At 30.8% G+C, this 18,519-nt stretch overlaps 1 protein-coding gene across 1 annotated transcript; it reads right to left on the bottom strand.

Moving 5' to 3' along the window:
• Positions 1 to 1,069: 1,069 nt before the first annotated feature.
• LOC149882363 (uncharacterized) lies at positions 1,070 to 4,933 on the bottom strand. Its single transcript, XM_090066559.1, has 7 exons — positions 4,789 to 4,933; positions 4,503 to 4,631; positions 2,392 to 2,553; positions 2,215 to 2,304; positions 1,886 to 2,035; positions 1,495 to 1,567; positions 1,070 to 1,348 (listed from the first exon to the last, which is right to left on the bottom strand). Exons 2-7 carry the CDS (start codon positions 4,615 to 4,617, stop codon positions 1,294 to 1,296), a joined length of 645 nt encoding a protein of 214 aa, XP_089922685.1. The 5' UTR covers positions 4,618 to 4,631; positions 4,789 to 4,933; the 3' UTR covers positions 1,070 to 1,293.
• Positions 4,934 to 18,519: the final 13,586 nt, after the last annotated feature.

Here is an 18,519-nt window from a genome sequence, read left to right on the forward strand (position 1 = left end):
GGCCACTTTTTGAACTTTTCGCTTCATAGTGCGTCACTGACACCATTACAAAAAAAACGCTCCAGTGCTGATGTTTTAATTTTATACATTTATTTAAACATAATTGTCATTAAAAACAATCAGACACGAGTCTAAGTTATCAATATATTCATTGTCGTTCTAATATCCAACTACATAGAATGAAGAATAAAAGAACAGTTAAGTGGCCACGACCGGACAGCTCCAAATCACCTTATCAAACATTGTGTAAATTGTGCATTAACTTCGCTTGCACATTTGGTTTTAATCTACATTTAATGAAGTAAATTCTTGGCCTGGTTTCTTGATTGAAATCCTCCCTTCTGCTGCTTATCAAAGTATCATGTTATTGACAGAATCGTGCAGTCAGTTAGTAAGTACCGGTAGAGAGGTATTTAATTGATCATTTATGGTAACATACCATCATGACTTATTGCAGTCTGCGGCATCAAAACTTAAAAAGTTGTTGCTAAACGTGCTTTGAATACTTTGGCAGTACATTTCTTACTATGCGTCTAAAGAACTTATTTTTAACTTGATAACTAGATTGCAGACCAATAAGAGTCAATATTTAAACAATCTTTATACTCAAAGAGGAACACCATTCAAAGACTGAAAGTTCTTACTTAGAGCCAACTATACTACATATAAAAGAAGAAGAACTAAATACTATCAATTATATTGAAAAAATAGCAATAATTTTTCAGACAGCGTTTTAAGAACTAACGCAATCCAGTCAGCAGACCGGTCAGCAGAGGATGAATGAGGCCATGGGCGATTTAATTTAGTGAGCTTCTAAAACTCAGGGATGCCTTCAAGAGGAGAGCATTCCACTCGCCACCCCTCCAGCCAAATTACTCTGGTTATTAATATAAGATTTTATTTGTCATTTTACAACTAAATTTTTTATTTTTTTATTTTTAAGATATTTTTAATAAAAGGCTAACATATTGGTACGAAAAATGTATAAATAGTTGTTCAATTTCTTCGTGGTTTGAAAATTTTCTAACCTCTGTGCCACTGTGCGTAATACGCATTAACAAAGGCTGGATCAAGTTCGAATTTGAATATTATTTGCATATTTATTAATACATTTGAATATTATTGATACAAATCCTTACCATTGCTTCGTAAAAAGAACGCTCAAGTAACCTACAATATTTTACAATTAACAGTTAACAGCAAAATTTTAAAATAAAATTTTGATAACATAAATTGTTCTTTTTTTTTAAATTACAATATTATTGCTTAAATATGACATTAAAGTTGAATTTCTCAGTTTCGATGCCACCCGGGTTGATTAAAGCAAGTTGAGTTGTGAATGCAGCATCTACATTTTAAAAAAAGACTTTTTTATTTTTAACATAAAAAATATGTTTAAATCAAGATAAATCGAAACCATTTAATGACAAAACAATTATCTTCCAAAAACAAAATAGAACACATAGTTTTGATTTCCTAAATTATCTTTCGTACCTGCTGCTTTTTTTATAACAAAATTTCGTTGGTTGATTACAACATCCTTTTTTATCGCAGAGAGCCGGCAAACCTAAACGGTGGATGTATAGGTGAAAATATTATTGATAAAGCAATATGCTCCTTTACATAGGTAAAATATACTAATATACAATAATATACTGCTGTATAACTTTATTTTATTTCGTATTTATATAACTATATTATTCATTTTAGCTTGCAGTTGTTTGAAGCCTTCATGCATTTTTATTTTTTGTTAGTAACTTTTTTATTGACTAAATTATAGATTAAACTTAGGGAATATTTATTCATAAAAAAGATGATAAAATCTCCTTGTAATCTAACTTTACTTATTATAAACTATTACAGATAATTACAGATTATCACTTACTTCGACAAGTACATGTTGAGCAACCATTTTTATCAATGACTCGCCCATACTCACAATTAGCTAAACACTTGTATAGAGGACATAACGGTGCTTTAACACTAGTGTCAACTGGGTAAATTTCTGCTGATGACTCAATGCATTTTGGTAGGTCTGTATGAATCATAAAAGCGTTGTTTATGTATTAATGCACAAATTTTAAAAAATGTTAGTGTTTTTATTTTAAAAAATGTTAATAAGAGAGAGAGAAAGAGAGAGGGAAAGAGCGAGAAAAATGCTTACTAAATTTATGCACAAATATATTAGTTTCAAAACGAGAGACAATTGCTTACTATAGCAACCACAAGTCGGGCATCCCTTTTCATTAAGTACGTTTCCATTTTCGCAAAAAATCATGCAAACTGGTCCGCATATTGGTTTGCCTTCATGTAGAAAAAAAACTGGTTATTTTTAAACAAGCATCAAACTCATTACAAATGACGTTTGCGAATAAAAAATACTTAACATACATATTCCCTCAGCATTAAAACTATCCTCTCCTTCTTTTGGATTTTTAACGCATTGAAGTTGGTCTCCACATTTCCCTAATATATCCCAGGGCCCACCACATACCTCACCAGAGATTTTGGCACACGTGTCACAACAGTTGCATGCATCCTTCACTATTCCTCCTTTTAACAAAAAAAATAGAGTTTTTCTTTTAAAAAAGGCTTTTAATGTATTACATAAATAGTTGCTTCATAAAAGCTTTTAATTCCATTACAGTTTTCTTAAGTCAACATGCATACAATGCATGTTTACTAAGCATCAGAGTCTCGGTATGGAATGTATCGTGTAATCACTGGATCAGTCATTTTTTACGATACCTGCCCTATGATATTGATACCGATACCGAATTGGCATTGGTCTCGGTAGGACGAATTTTTCCGATACCAATTTCGAAATATTGTTGATGGCTGCATCGTACATTAAAGACTTCCGAGACTGATGCTTAATGTTTACGAAAAAAATTTTGCAACGTTAATAACTAACCACTGGACATTCTTTTAATACAATCGTTTTTCCCTCGAGAAACAAATAAATCGATTACTAATCGTTTTTTTAATAAAGCAAGAAAAATTTTTTTAACATTTGAAACATGACAGCGGCCATTTCAAGCCATCATATTTTGATCGTTTTAATCACCGTCACCATACGTTATTATAGGATGCCAAATTTAGGAAAATTGGCATTTCTTTGACCCAAATGGCCGATGGGCAGTTTGGCTTTAAAGTTTTTGGCATTTTTACACAAAAAAATTCAAATTCAAAAAAAAAATGTTTATTTTGGAAAAAAAAAATTAAAGTTAATTCTTACTCCTTATGATTTTTCAGGATGATAAAATTGCTGTTACATGGTTAACAAGTCACCGACAGTTAAAAACCCACGATTTTATGTCAATATGTCGAGATTTATTTTGTTCTATCCCTCATTGTAAATGTTAAACTCATTTTCTCCCAACATTTAAAATGAGAGATAGAACAAAATATTTGTAACCTCGCGATTCGTATAAGTCATTTTAATACTTGTTTAACAAAGGCCGGGTGAATAAAAATGAGCAATTGCTTTTACTCAGTAATTGGTCAGCTTTACTTGAATAAAAACTTATGGAATTTTTCTCATATTTTTATTCACGTAAACTTAAGCAATTTACTCAGTAACTGATCAACTTTACGTGAATAAAAACTAAAGCAAAGTTGTTGAAGTTTTTATTCATGTAAAGCTGACCAATTACTGTGTAAAAGCAATTGCTCATTTTTATTCACCCGGCCTTATAGGTCAACCCACAAATGCTAAAGATTTAGTTAAATTATAGAAACTTTTAGTTTTAAGCTGAATTGTGCAATTTCATGTTTATTTACACTTGCGTAAATACGGCTGTGTTGCTTTGCTTAATAATTCAGTGTTCGATTTATGAATCGAATACGAAAATTTCAATTGTCAAATATTATTGGCATTTGTTTTATTCGAAAGAAAATTTCGGTTAAAAGATCACAGTTCTTTAAAAAAACACTTATTTAACGGTTAAAGAATCGGTTGAATTAAATGAATTTTTGGCGGGGTTTTTTTTACGGTTAAAATCATATTCTGTTCTTGAAATTGTCGATTGTCGATATGGTTATATTGTTTTTCATTTCTCTTACACATTCCATATTACATTACCATTTTCTCAACATTTATTCTTATAAGTTTATTTTTCCAGAATGTTGGTAAATTTTTTTTTTCTGTTGGTTATAAAGTAAATATTGCTGAATTCTTTCGAGTTACTGCAACGTTTCTTGTGTTAATTTTTCTGCCGAAACAGAAAGTTCCGAAATTTCGGTCCAATAAAACCGTAACCGAAATTTTGTTTTCAAGTGTCGGCCTATTTCAGTTTTACTTTCAGTTTTCTCAAACTTCAGTTACGGCTACGGTTGAAATTTCGGTTTCGGTCGTTCACTAATCTCATACAATCGGATAAATAAAAATGGTATTTCATTGTGAGCTTTTTCCCTCTATATATCTTAAAACCATTATAGAATGCCATAATATTTTATATATAGTTGAAGAAAAATAAAATGCTCAAATCAAAGAGTTTTACCTCGACACCCTTCTGGTTTTTTGCAAATTTGCTGAGAACAAGCGAGGCATTTTAGCGCCGTCGATGTGTAGAAAATACAAAGAAACAGAGACAATGTGAATATGAAACTTTTCATGGCGTTTTATATTTCTAAAAAAAAAAAACAAGTATATTTTTAGAGATAATAAAGAAATCAAAACAAAAAACCGATCTCCGTTTATTAATCAAATAATTTTTATTCAGTTAGAGTTATATATTCAGTTATATAGACGTTTTTAGACGTTTTAATATTCTTTTCATTTCTTACTATCCAAGAACTTGCATCAAGCTTGACAGAAGTATTAATTCTAAGGCGTTGTTATCGCCTATTTATACTCCATACGTGACAACTCAACCAAAAGGAAATCAATCGTAAAAAAAAATTTGATTAGTTCACGATATTTACACAAACCATTTGAATACCTATAATTAGTTTGCAAGGAAAAAAGATTACGTAATTTAAATCCTGAAGGATTTTAATTAAATTATTTAACTATGACGTTTGTTTCTCCCTGAAGAAATTAAAATTATTATACGTAATTTTTTTTAGTAACGAATGGTCTCCTCGTAGCTAGTGCGTATTATTGACGCAGTAAAGTATCTTAACTTCTGTTGTAAAAGCCATATGTGTTGATGATTATTATAAAGTTGACACAATATTGACGTTTATTAGAATGACGCTCTTAAAACATTGTAAAAACATTTTGATTCTGTTGCTAATTTCCAGAGTGAAAAGAAAAAAAAAGATAACAATAAAAATAATAGAATTATATAACTGCATTACTTATTTGATGTAAGACCACCTTATTACGCATCAGTAAATTGAATTACTTTCACCCCAAAATCTAACGTCAAACTTATATACCATTCACACCAAAAGTAAAACTTGTTTTAATCGTGGCTAAACTAGTGACGCACTTTTCTGTTCACACTAGTTTTTTAAACCTTGTTTCAAAAAAATGAGTTTAAAAAACGGTAGCTACATGAGATAGCATCGTGAGGTTATTTCCACTGATCTCAAAATAACCGGATAGTGTATTCAATTGTCTTTTTCAAAAAAAAATTTGAAGCCAAAATTGGCCTCCCAAGATGGCGGCGATCGAAGCTCCTGGTGGTGACCGATGTACATTTTGTAAGGCTTTTTACAGAAATATGAAGAAAAAAAAAAGCTAAACAGAGTTTTGAAAGAAAAACTTGACTATGAAATAAAGTTTTGAAAATTTTAAAGACATGAAATGATTTCTAAAATAATCAGACAATTAAAGAAATTATTTAAATGTTAAGGTACAAAATATTCGATAAACTTTTTAAGTGCAATTTACGAATAAATAATATTTATGCATAACTTATGCACCTTTTAGTTCTTAGTTACCCAATGCAGTGTGCTAGAAGGTTGATAACATAACTGTATGGTAAGCGGCAGTGGTGTCTAGTTACAATTTTGACAAATTTTATATTTTCAATTTTTGCAGCAAGATACCAGATATGTACTATGTACATGCTGCATGAACTATTAGCTGAGTCCTGTGAGTACACACAACTCAGGGGTTCCTTCTAGGATTATTTAATACATAAATGTAATTAAAGGATGTAATATTTGATAAGAATATTAAATACAAAATATTATTTTTTAACATGTTATTTTATATATTATCTTTTGTAATATTCCAGCTCTCAATGATTGAATCAATTGTTTTTGACTTGTTATTCAAAATGACTTGTTAAGGGAATTTTTCGAAAACATATATTTTGTATGTTAACAAACATTATCAACATTATGTATCTTATCAAAAAATGTATGATACATAAATTTACAATAAACCATCTCATTAAATGTCGGAATGCATTAGTGCTTTCTTATCATTTCGAACAAACCAGTTTTTTAAAGTTCAAAAACAGAGGAGGTTTAATTAATCCAACCAAAAGTGTTGTTATCATATGCAAAGAAACTGAAAGATGTTTCCAAAGGTTGCTTGTCTCAATAAATGGTAACCTTCCAAAAATAGGAATTCAAAATGCCATTTCTAGTGCTGTTTTGAGATCAGTTGATTACTTAAAAATATTTAATGAACAAACTTCTCATATGTTTGACTCAGCAATAACTGATAACCATTTATTTGCATTGATTAAACTTATTTCAGAAAACTATGCAAAAATACGTCTTTATCACCTGGGTAAAGAATAAACTGCCAAAATAACTGGAAAAAAGCTTAGGAGGCAATTAACAGAACTAAAAAAGGAATTATATTATAAAAATATTTTATGTTTGTTAAAAGCTCAGGAAACAGTTAACAAACATAAAATATTTTTATGATATAATGTATATGTAATAACTCTAGAAGGAACCTCTGAGTTGTGTGTAATCACAGCGCTCAGCTAATAGTTCATGCAGTATTTATAATTTTGTAGTGACTATCTGATAAACTAATGCCTAAAAAATATTTTATCTTAAAAATAAAATCAGCTGCCTACCATACTGTTGTGTTATCAACCTTCTAGCACACAGCATTGGGTAGTTAAGAACTAAAAGGTACATAAATTATATAACAAATGCTAACTATTTGAAATTTGAGATTTCTGCACAAGCAAACAAATACTCTTTCTTCACTATTATTAAACAAACTAAATTTAAGCAAATTAAAACTTAAATTTGTACTTTGTTTTACTGAGAATTTTTATTTTATTATATTTATTCTAAAAAACGAAAAAGAGAAAGTTAACATAGAACAACTTTTTGTAAGAAAATTTTTGTTAAGTAAAAAAATATTTATTTTTGAAATTTATATAAATATGTAATATTCCGTTATTTTTATGAAAAAAATCTTATGTTAAAAAAAAGTTGTGATGAAAAATTGATAGCAATAATTACACACACACACACACACACACACACACACACACACACACACACACACACACACACACACACACACACACACACACACACACACACACACACACACACACACACACACACACACACACACACACACACACACACACACACACACACACACACACACACACACACACACACACACACACACACACACACACACACACACACACACACACACACACACATATAAAATCGAAAGAGACTATTTATATACGTATTATATTAATATTCTCTCTTTTTATCTCTCTTACGTTATAAATGATACATTTAAGCATATATTTATGTGTATTACAAGTATGATTTGTGTTTAAATAACAACTTTTTCTTCGATATCTTCAAAAATTGATATCTCTTCATTTCATAAATTTTCCATTTTGTTTTTGTTTTTAAAAAATACATCAAAGTAGACGTGACCGAAGTACTATATAAAAGAATATTTACTTGAGTTAGCAAATTTAAGTTTTATCAGGTTTCGTAAAAACAAACTTGATTTACTCTGGTGTGATAAGAATAATAGTCAAAAAAAGGTTTAAACTGAATACCGTTTTAAAAGCGAGTTTTTTAAAGATCAAATGCGAGCATCAATGTGCTAACAAAATGAAACGCGTACGAGTATTTGCTTTTTAAACATCTGTGGTATAAGTGGAAAGGACATTAACTTTTTTATATTCTTGTATCCTGTTATAGGAGCTTATAAAATTTTAATTACATTAGGGATTCTTCAAAATGTTCACAAAGCTTTAGCTTTTTAGCTTGAACAATATAATTAAATTATAAATAATTTTGCAATTAAAGTTTGATGAGTAGACAGCGTTCAAATTTAAGTTCCAAAGTTATGTAGTGAGTTTTTAAAGCCTTTCCTTCCCGTCAAGAACAGATACCTAGTTTTTTTTTAGTAATATTTATCAATATTTAATGAATAACATTTACAAATATTTAAAAAAGGTAGAGTTCCGTCGGAAACTTATTGTTATATATTAGTTAGGTACCAAATGATGCAAGAAACTAAAGACTAAAGTAGGTGTCTTTCCCAACAAAAGAGGGGGAAAGACACCCAATTTAGTTTTATCTACTGGTTAGTGAACTATAGTTAGTTTTAAAATTGTAATATGCTTCCAGCAGCTGCATGTACGTTCATTCTAAGCTGCGTCCAGAACAAGTTTATTTTCTATTTTTTTGAAACAAAAACTATATAAGTGGATTTGATGATTATATAATATGTAAATGATATAAATATTTTAAAAATAAATTTTTGAGATCAGGTAAAAGATCAAAACAACTTGTCAAATCCCTTGGGTAAAACAAATGCCTTGAATGAAATGTTTCAAAAATATGAGTAAGTTTAAAATTGTTTGCTTTTTTGATTTCAGTTAATATATTTTCAAGATATCATCTTATTAAATCTATTCAATTTATGAGGAGTAATTTTCGAGTGAACTTTGTGTATTTTTCATGAGAAACTTCCACTAAACTCATTCAAATAATAATAGGTAATGATCTTTTAAATGAAAAACGCATATAAAGATTGATGTTTGGTTTTAATGACAGGTTTCTTATTTTTGACCTCCATATTATATTGTGCTATAAAGATGTTTATCATGAGTCTAATATAAGTAAATAGGTATCATTTTATTGTCATGGAGACCTAATCATCTTCACTTTCATAAGGTTTTGTGGTTGACGACCTATTAAACGGAGGAATATGCCGTTAGAAAGGGAATTGATTTATACTCCCAACATTACAAAATGAAATCAAGCTTTTAACAAACTCCCATCAAAGTTTGCTAGCTATTTCTAAAATAAATTTTAATGATGCTTGAAGTTTATTTAACACAAGAACTTTTCCTACCCAACCCCTTTTTCTGATAATTTAAGAAGAATTGCACCATTACCAGAGTTTAAAGTATCCGGGTTTTTTTTTTAAAAAAAAAAAGAAGCCAGCCCAGTGAAAGATGTTGGGAACTCTTCCATCTTTAAGCACATTTGGATGTTTAAAAGTATTTCAAAAATCTCCACCTTTTCTACGAAGTAATAAAATGAAAAGAGAAAAAATCTAATGAATAATCATTATGTCTGGGTCATAATCGCCGTAGTGTTCTTATTTTAGTTGCTGCGGTCTCACTACTTTTGCTTGCCGAGGTTTAATTAACTTCTTGTTTCTGTATGTGAACTGAGTCCATTCCAGGCTTTTTCTTGGTACCCATATTTTTATTTAAGAGAGAGGGGAAGGCACATATACATATGCACTTTATCAATTGGAGAAGGGAGTCTAACCAACGAGTCCATATGTCTTGTGATGATGACAAATTTTCTTAAACTTGGAGTGTAGTAGTTTTGGAATCAGGACGCTTTTTTTTAAACTAGCACATAACTTGATGTTCTGCTTTTAAACTCAAAAGGTTAGATTTTTCAATTAACCACAACTTAGCTATTAAACATTCTACCGATTCTTACAAGAAAATTAAAGACACGTCTCATTGTTTTTGCATAACTCAATACTACGTTTAGTAATAAAATATACGAAGAAGAATATTTTATTACTAAAGATGTAAGGAGAAAGGAATAGAAGTATAAATGTAAAGAGTAAGGGGGATGGGGAGGGGGGGGGATGGGGGGGGGAGTTTATTTATTAGAGAGAGTGACTGTATTGATTTATGGTTATACGTAAAAGAAGTACATATAAAATTTAAATATAACCTACCCAATATAAGACATCTTTAAGACGTGTTTAACTCATCTTTAAGTCGTCTAGACTTCATAAAGTTGTCTTAAAGATGTCTTATGTTGGGTGGGAGGTTATTGAGGAGGTATGGGTGTGTGTGGGTGTGTATGGGTGTGTATGAAGGTGTGTATGAGGGTAAATGGATGGATAGAGCAGGAGAAGAGGGTAGGGGCTAATTTTGCCTATCACACAAGCAGGTGGGGGGTTTAAAAGAAGGTACGCTAGTACAGTTTTAGAAAGGGGAGAAGTTAGAGCAGGATTTTTTTGTTTAATTTGTCAACAAGTTTGTTCACCTTATAACAATAAGAAAATTTCAGTTTTCCGCAGTTAAAAAAACTGCTTGTGAAAGTTTTTTAAAATTTCTTTTTTTTCTTTTACCTATTCTAATAAGCGAAATTGATTATTCTTCTTAAAGTTTTAGGTTGTTGTGAGAAACATTTTTAAAGAGGAAGGAGGGTGGGTATTGTCACAAGGTTGCACCATGATTAAGTACATACATAAGATATGGGTAATGTGTTCATTCTCTAAAATGCTTAACTTACTGATAAGGGTTATCGAATGAATTGATTTTTGACGGGCGCATGGTATACTATAAATTTATAAAAAAAAATAACTTATATAAAACCAGCCAATTTGTATTGTTTGTCTTTAACTATCGTTTTTGCAATTGAGGTTATTTATTATATCAAACATTGTTGACGCCATTTTAATAGTAAATAGTACTATTTGCTATTTAGATTTGAATGTATTTAGTAAATATTTAACTGTTTAGGTAACTCATTTACTAGAGAAAACTTGAGTTAGAGCATGAAAGCAAATGCACGCCAACGCTAAGGCTTTACAAACCGTAACTTAGCAATGCACATTATGTTGGCTCATAATTCTAGAAAGTAACAATTCTCCATCTCAGTATGAAATACAGATAATAACAAGCTGTAAAATATTTTGACATTTTAGGATTAGTAAACAGTCAATAAACTCTCGTTGTTCCCAAATTTTTTTAAAGGCCGTTTGCTTTAAATGTTCAATGTGTTCACTTTACATACCTAATAAGAGAGATTCAACTTTACTGTGAATGACCGTAATACTACTGTGAATTCATTGCATTTTTAAAGAACAGTGTCGAACTTTTTCGACCTGTAGTAAGATAGCTCAGAGTTATGTACTTGTACGTAACTTATGGTACCGTTTGTTACATTGTATGTTTGGGTATATCCTCAGTTTTATAACTTTATATCATTTTGAATGTGAATTTCACACACATGTTCTTAACGAATAATACGTCTACACTTCTTTTAAATTCAAGAAAATTAGCAGTTTTATCACAAATACGTCAAAATACAATATTATCGTTTGATGAGGAGAGTGAATACTTCCTGACGACACCTACGCAGGTTTTTTTTTCAGATAATTTGCAAGAAGGATTTTTATAAGTGAAATATGTGTGGGTATGTATGTGGGAGGAGGGGAGGTGTTTTTTTATATAAAAACTTCAAAAACTTTTTTTGTTTAAGTTGATTTGCTAAAATGGGAAAAATCGGTTACCGTTTTTTTAAACATTTTTAGTATATTTTTAAAAGAACTCAATAAAAGAGATTTTTTCAAACAGACTCACGCAAACTTTCCAATATTTACATACCCTTTTAACGAGTCACAAAGCCTCGTTTAACTCGATCACTTAAATATAATAGATTTAACGAGTCACAAAGCCTCGTTTAACTCAATCAGTTAGATACAATAGATTTAAGGTTTTACTTTTATATAAGGTCTTATAATCTGTCTTTAAAGAAGACAATTTTAAAAACTATGAAATTCGATACTAAGCAAAAGAAAGAAAGCATCCAGCTTTCACCAAAATTATATAACAGGCTTCTAAAACTTTTCGCTGAATATATTTTTTGTAAATTATATTATAAGTATAAAATAAACATACCATAATAAAAAAAGCCAATATTAGTTTAAACCTAGAAAGGGTTTAATGAATTATTTTTGTTTTAATCTAAGAGTATTAAATTACGAACAGTGAGGTCTAAGAATTTGTTTATTATTTTAATGAGTGTAGACGATGCACATTTTTCTAATGTGTAACTTCTGAGATTATCAGACATCTATAGAATACCGTGGAGCCGTGAATCTGACAAACAATAAAATAAAAGTTCATAGAAGGTGTTCAAAAACATTTTTTTCATTGAGTTCCAGAGTTGATGAATGGGTAAAAACAGAGGGAAAACTGATGGAGGTGAACTATAGAAGGGTCCTGTCGTGCATTTGGGACTTCGATTAAATAGGGATGAATTTATCTTACAGCAAGACCCGAAGCACATTTCTAAAAATTTTCAAAAATAATTTGGAAACTTTAAAAGAGGATGGCTGTGATTCAAAAATTGTTGTGACTCCCTCAGAGCCCAGATTATCTAACACGTTTGGGGTTATTTAGATATATAATAGGTGGAGAGGTGTTCAAAGAATGTGAACGAACTGTGAAACGTACCTCAAAAAGAATGGAACAATGTCTCAAGTAATTTTATTAAAAAACTCAATAAAAGTGTTGAAAAAGAATAAAGGAAGTTTATATATATGTACCAACAGTTGAGTTTATTTTATTTTCATAGTCTATGTAACGAGCCATGTTTTTTTCAGAAAGTTTGCTGTTTGCTAAAAACAAATAACAACTGTTTGAAATAAAAATTGAAAGGGCATATGATGATAACTAGTGTTCGGCAAAATCAAATATACGTCAAACCTTTAAAGATTTGAATTTGAACTGTTCTTTGAGGGGATAGATTTGAATTTGATTTGACAAATATCTGGAGGATTTGGATTTGATTTTCAAATATTCACTTTGTTCTCAATTTTTGCGTTTGAAAAAAAAACGCCAAATTTTACAGGCCCGCAAACATATATATCACTTTATTCCTGGGTCTTTGCAGTGGTTTCCGGAATGGCGGTCGCCTTTCAATAACGGAAAAAAAAAAAAAAAAAAAGAGTTTTTAATTAAAGTTTGTTAATATTAAAGAGAAAGTAAAGAGCATAGAGAAAGAAAAAAAGAAAAGAAATGTAAACAAAGTACAAGATTAAAAGAAAAAACGTAGAAAAAAATATATGTAAAAATCAAAAGAAAAAATTGCAAATACAATTTAACCACAATAAAAATGGAAAAAGTAAAACAATAACGAATCGAAAAACATTCATTGAAAGAAACAATCATTCGAAAAAAGAAAATAATAAAAAAATATAATAATGGCTTGCTTGAAAGCAAAGAATTTTTTTTTTAATTTTATTAATTTTCTGTGCGTTTTTGTATATTGTCTTGTATGTTTGTCTATTGTTTGTATTTTCCGTCGTGTATTCAAATTCAAATTTATTTTAATATTCGTTATTCTTATTTTCATTAATTATTTTTCATTATAATAGTTGCTATATGTCATTGTTTACTTTTACGTTTTATCAGTTTTAACTGTTTGTAACTGTCTAACTTTGTTTATGTAGCTATTGTATTTATAAAGACAAGTGACTTATATATAATTATTATTATTGTTATCATTATTATTAATATTATTTTTATTATTTAAACCATTATTATTTTAATCATTTTCATTAGGTGTTTACTTAATATTAGTATATTTACTATTTGTAAACAACCTTGAAATGTATCTATTTCAGAAATATATATTACATTCCTAATTATGTCGGATAATCCAGAACCCGAATCTTTTTCTGTTACAAAAACCACCAAATGTTCACAATCAATTGTATGGGATCATTTCACAGTTGATGAGCATGACAAAACCAAGGCCATATGCCAGCATTGTCCAAAGCACAAGAACAAGTATGCTTACAATAAAGGTGGGACAACAAATCTAATGAACCATTTAAATTCTCAACACAAAAGCAAATTACTTGGGGACAGAGAACCAAAGCAACGACGTTTAGATGACATGATAATGACACCAATCGTTTATTCTCCAGATCTATTCAATGAATACTTAGTTAGCTGGATTGTCAAGAATGATCAATCATTTAATGAGGTAGAGTCCAGCCACTTTCGTAAACTACTCACTCTACTGAAACCAAATTTGTCAATCATGAGTGCGCGCCAATTAAAAAGCCAGATAATGGACACTTACAACACCAAAAAACAATTGCTAAAGACCCTTTTTTTGAATCTTGACTCAAAGGTTTCATTCACCACTGACTGCTGGACATCACCCAACAACATTGCTTTTATGGGCATAACGGCTCATTACATTGACAAAGACTGGAACCTACATGCCAAAACTCTTGATTTCAAATCCTTGCCTGATTCCCATTCAGGTTCAAATTTATCTAATGCATTCTTGTCAGTTTTGATTGAATTCGGTCTTACAAGCAAAGGAATGGGCATTACCTTAGATAATGCTTCCAATAATAATTCATTTATGGATATTTTAAATTCCAAGTACGAAATTAAAACCACCTTTGAGCATATCCGGTGTTTTGCTCATGTGCTGAATTTGGGCGCGCAAGCAGGTTTGGATGTTTTGAAAGATGATCTTGTAAAACTTAGAACAGGAATTAAAAAAATCCGATCCAATCCTCAATCATATTCTAGGTTCAAAGGTTTCCAGCAATCAAATTGCACCTTAAAACCAATACTTGATGTCCCTACAAGATGGAACTCAACAGCTGATATGCTTAAACGAGCAATGGAATTAAAAGTTGGTTTCATTGCGTATTTTTGCGATTTTGACTCAACTGCAAACAATCCAGACTGTTGTCTATCAATTTCAGCAGATGTTTGGAACAGGTTTGAAACAATTGTTTTGTATCTTGAACCATTCAAGGAATTTACCCAGCTCATTAGTGGTGATTCATATTCCACATTGTCTTTGGTGGTTCCTCTCTTCAATATTCTTTTGGATCACATTACTGAATGGATGACCACAAAAACCAACCCTGAAGATAATCTACACCGCTCTACAGTTGCAGCGCTCGCAAAAATGTCAAAATATTATAATTTGACTAGTGACTGCTTTACTATCTGCACTGTCCTGGACCCAAGATTTGGTATTGAATATTACAAAAATGATAAGGGCGCAAACAGCGAGTCGTATACAAAGATTATGGACACAGTCAATTGTGAATATCAAATCAATTATGCCCCAAGCAATGGTACAACTGCTACAAGCATTCAAAACGTTTCAAAATATACCCCGTTCAAATCGCGTGTTTCATCAAACCCATGTAATGAGTTTGAAAACTATTGTAATGATACAAGTAAGATAGATGGCGGCAATAATAGCAACATATTACTTTGGTGGAAATCTCGATCTGACAAATATCCAAACCTATCCAGAATGGCCAGAGATTACCTGGCCATTCCTGCTACATCTGTATCATCAGAAAGGCTCTTCTCATTAGGAAAAAATCTTATTACTGACAAAAGAAATCTTCTCTCTGCAGATACCATTCAAGCTTGCCAGTGCTTGAAGTCTTGGTTGGATTAAAAAGAATAAAAGAAGCTGTAATGTGTGAGAAATAGTAACAAATGCTGCAATATGAATAAAATTTATAGATTCAGATAACTAAAATTAATAAATGAAATAAGTTAAATAACGTTCAAATATACATCAAATCTTGGAAAGATTTGAATTTGATCTAAATTCAAAATAGGAAGATTTGAATTTGGCCATTTCAAACATTTGACGCATATTTGATCAAACTATTTGAATTTGTACCGAACACTAATAACTAGTGCCCTGCAAATCGCTTCGATTTGAGATTCGATTCGAAAAAAATGATTCGAGTTTTTCGAATCATTTTTTTATTTAAATTACTTTATGTTTTCATACAAACGGCGCTAAAAAGTTTTCAAAATATCAATATTTATGTAATCAGAAAATTCAGCGGTAGAGTAATTTTTGAACGTAAACGTACTTTTCATTAAAATTAATTGTCGATTAGGGATTTAAACAGAGCGGAACGCAAATTAGTAACGCAAAAGTTAGGTTTTATTTTTTGCGTCGTTAATGTGTGACTTCGCTTTCACTAAAGTAATTTTAAATTCGATACTTTTTGTTTGTGCTACATCAAGCTATTTTCGCATCAAGCTATAAAATGACTTCTGAAAAATCGGTAGTTAAAGAATTCTTTGAAAAAAAAGGAGTATTCTGGCAATGCAAACAAGAAAATTGCAACAAAAAGTATCCTCTTCAGAAAACTGGAACTTTATCTCATCTAAGGAACCATTTAAAACGTGACCATAAAGAACTACACGTAGAAGCAACAAAAAAGCGCACATCCGCTACTAAAAGAAAAAAGAATTTCGATAACACAATCGAGCAATCATCAAGTTCCTCGTTAAATTCTTATTTTATTCGACCTCTAATAGATAGTTATTAAAAAAAACTACGATCGTGCAGTGCTTAGATTTATAATTGAAGATGGAAGATCATTTGAGACAACTTCTGGATCTGGCTTTATTAATCTGTGCTCGGTGCTTACTCAAGGGCAATATCGTCCGCCACACCCGACCACTTTATCTCGAAATTTAGGTGATATGGTCGATGATTTATATATTAACTTACAACAAAGTATAAAAAGCCAGTTTATCTCCAAACCTAGCATCACTCCAAACCTAGCATCACAATGGCGCTAACTTTCTTATTTCTACTTGTCGCTTTATTTCATCCTTCTGGGTTTTAGAATCATGCTGTTTATCAGTTGTAAATCTGGAAGTAATAAATGCTTGTCACAAAGCTACTTCCACTGAAGAAATTTTAAGAAACGTGCTGTCAAAATTTGACTTGACTTCAGATAATATTTTCCGAGCCAATTCTACTTCTAGTATGCCATGCACACTTAAACTTCTTGGGATTGATTGGCTAGGCTGTTGTGCTCATAAAAATCATCATAAGCATCATCAGTTGAACAGGCAGCTCTCAAAAAGTATCAGATTTCTCAAGGAAAACCTGAGTCAAAGCCTCCAATGGATGTGGAAACGCGCTTTAACAGCACTTCTAACTTATTGGAATGGATTTAAAAAAATAATGATTCTATAGAGTGTTTACAAAAAAAAAAACTGTATGAAAGTGCCACCGACTTGTCTCACTGAAACACAAGTGCAATTATTAACAACAGTCGCTCCTATTTTTAATGCAGTATCTGAAGCCACTACTATACTATGTGCGGAAAAAAGCGTAAGCATTAGTTTATTTTACCCGTGCATTACAACTTTGAAAAATTATCTTCGCTTAATGGATAAAAGAGGGATAGGTAAATTTGTTGACGATCTTACTACGCAGTTGGAAATGAGGTTTGATTTAAGTGAAGACGTTTTTCTTACCGCTTCTTTCTTAGACCCTCGATCTAAATCAAGAAATGTTTACTTTGGCTGAGATACAAATCGTAAAATTATCTAATGACATCTGAAAAAAAAACACGGTTTAAATATTACTATGATTCCCGCTGAAATTCAACTCGAAGTAGCAAATTTATCATCTGAAGCAAATGAAATTTTTGATAAAATGTTTGAACATATCACTAAAAATCGTACTCTACCAGAGAAAAGAACTTTAGATCAGCAATTATATTTTGAAACTACTGCATACATCGAAGAGAAAACGTTGGGACGTTCAGATTGTTCTATTCTCTACTGGAAAAACAAACGTAACATTTTCCCTTTATTATTCAAAGTTGCAACTAATTTTCTTGCTATTCAAGCTACAAATTGTTCGTCTGAAAGAGTTAACTCTGTGGGAGGAGGAGTGATCAACAGTAAACGCGAAATAATCTGCACTTTTTATATTTTCACTTTAAATCCATATTTTATTTACAAATGTAGAATTTTTTTTTTTTTCGAATTCGAGTTTGTTTCATGTCTTTTTAGTGAGACTACTAATGAAGAGTAAAGACGACAGCGAATTACGCAAAAACAACTTTAAAAGAGGCATGTAATAAATTAAAGGTCTTTAGGGTGCATTAGATGAAAGTACAATGCTTCAGATGATGCCAAGTTTGCTATTTATTCCGGGAATAGGTATACTTCGATATACTGGAAGATTATTGGCTTTTTAGCCGAGGGACGACAACTGAAGAAGATATATTTGAAGAAATATTTTGTATAACTTCTGCGCTCGTTATTGTGGCCTACTAAATCTCTTCGTGATGGTTTTCCTTGAAGCCATCTGATTGGCTCAATGATTTGTAATTTTAAACATTTTAAACTTTTCTGTTACTGTTTCAAGTCTGGAGGGAAAAAAATCCCTCTTTCAACCCCCTTCCACCAAGACGCAGATTGGGTGTGTAATTAAAAGAGGCGTCCAAACCTTATTTAGACTAAAATTATGGTTCGGACATCTCTTTTCTTTCCTTTGTATTTTAAAGTAAGAACATAATAA

The sequence above is a fragment of the Hydra viridissima genome, unplaced genomic scaffold, assembly GCF_058129835.1.
Source record: "Hydra viridissima isolate aposymbiotic clone 2 unplaced genomic scaffold, HvirCarnegie_v1 scaffold_11, whole genome shotgun sequence".
NCBI lineage: Eukaryota > Metazoa > Cnidaria > Hydrozoa > Anthoathecata > Hydridae > Hydra > Hydra viridissima.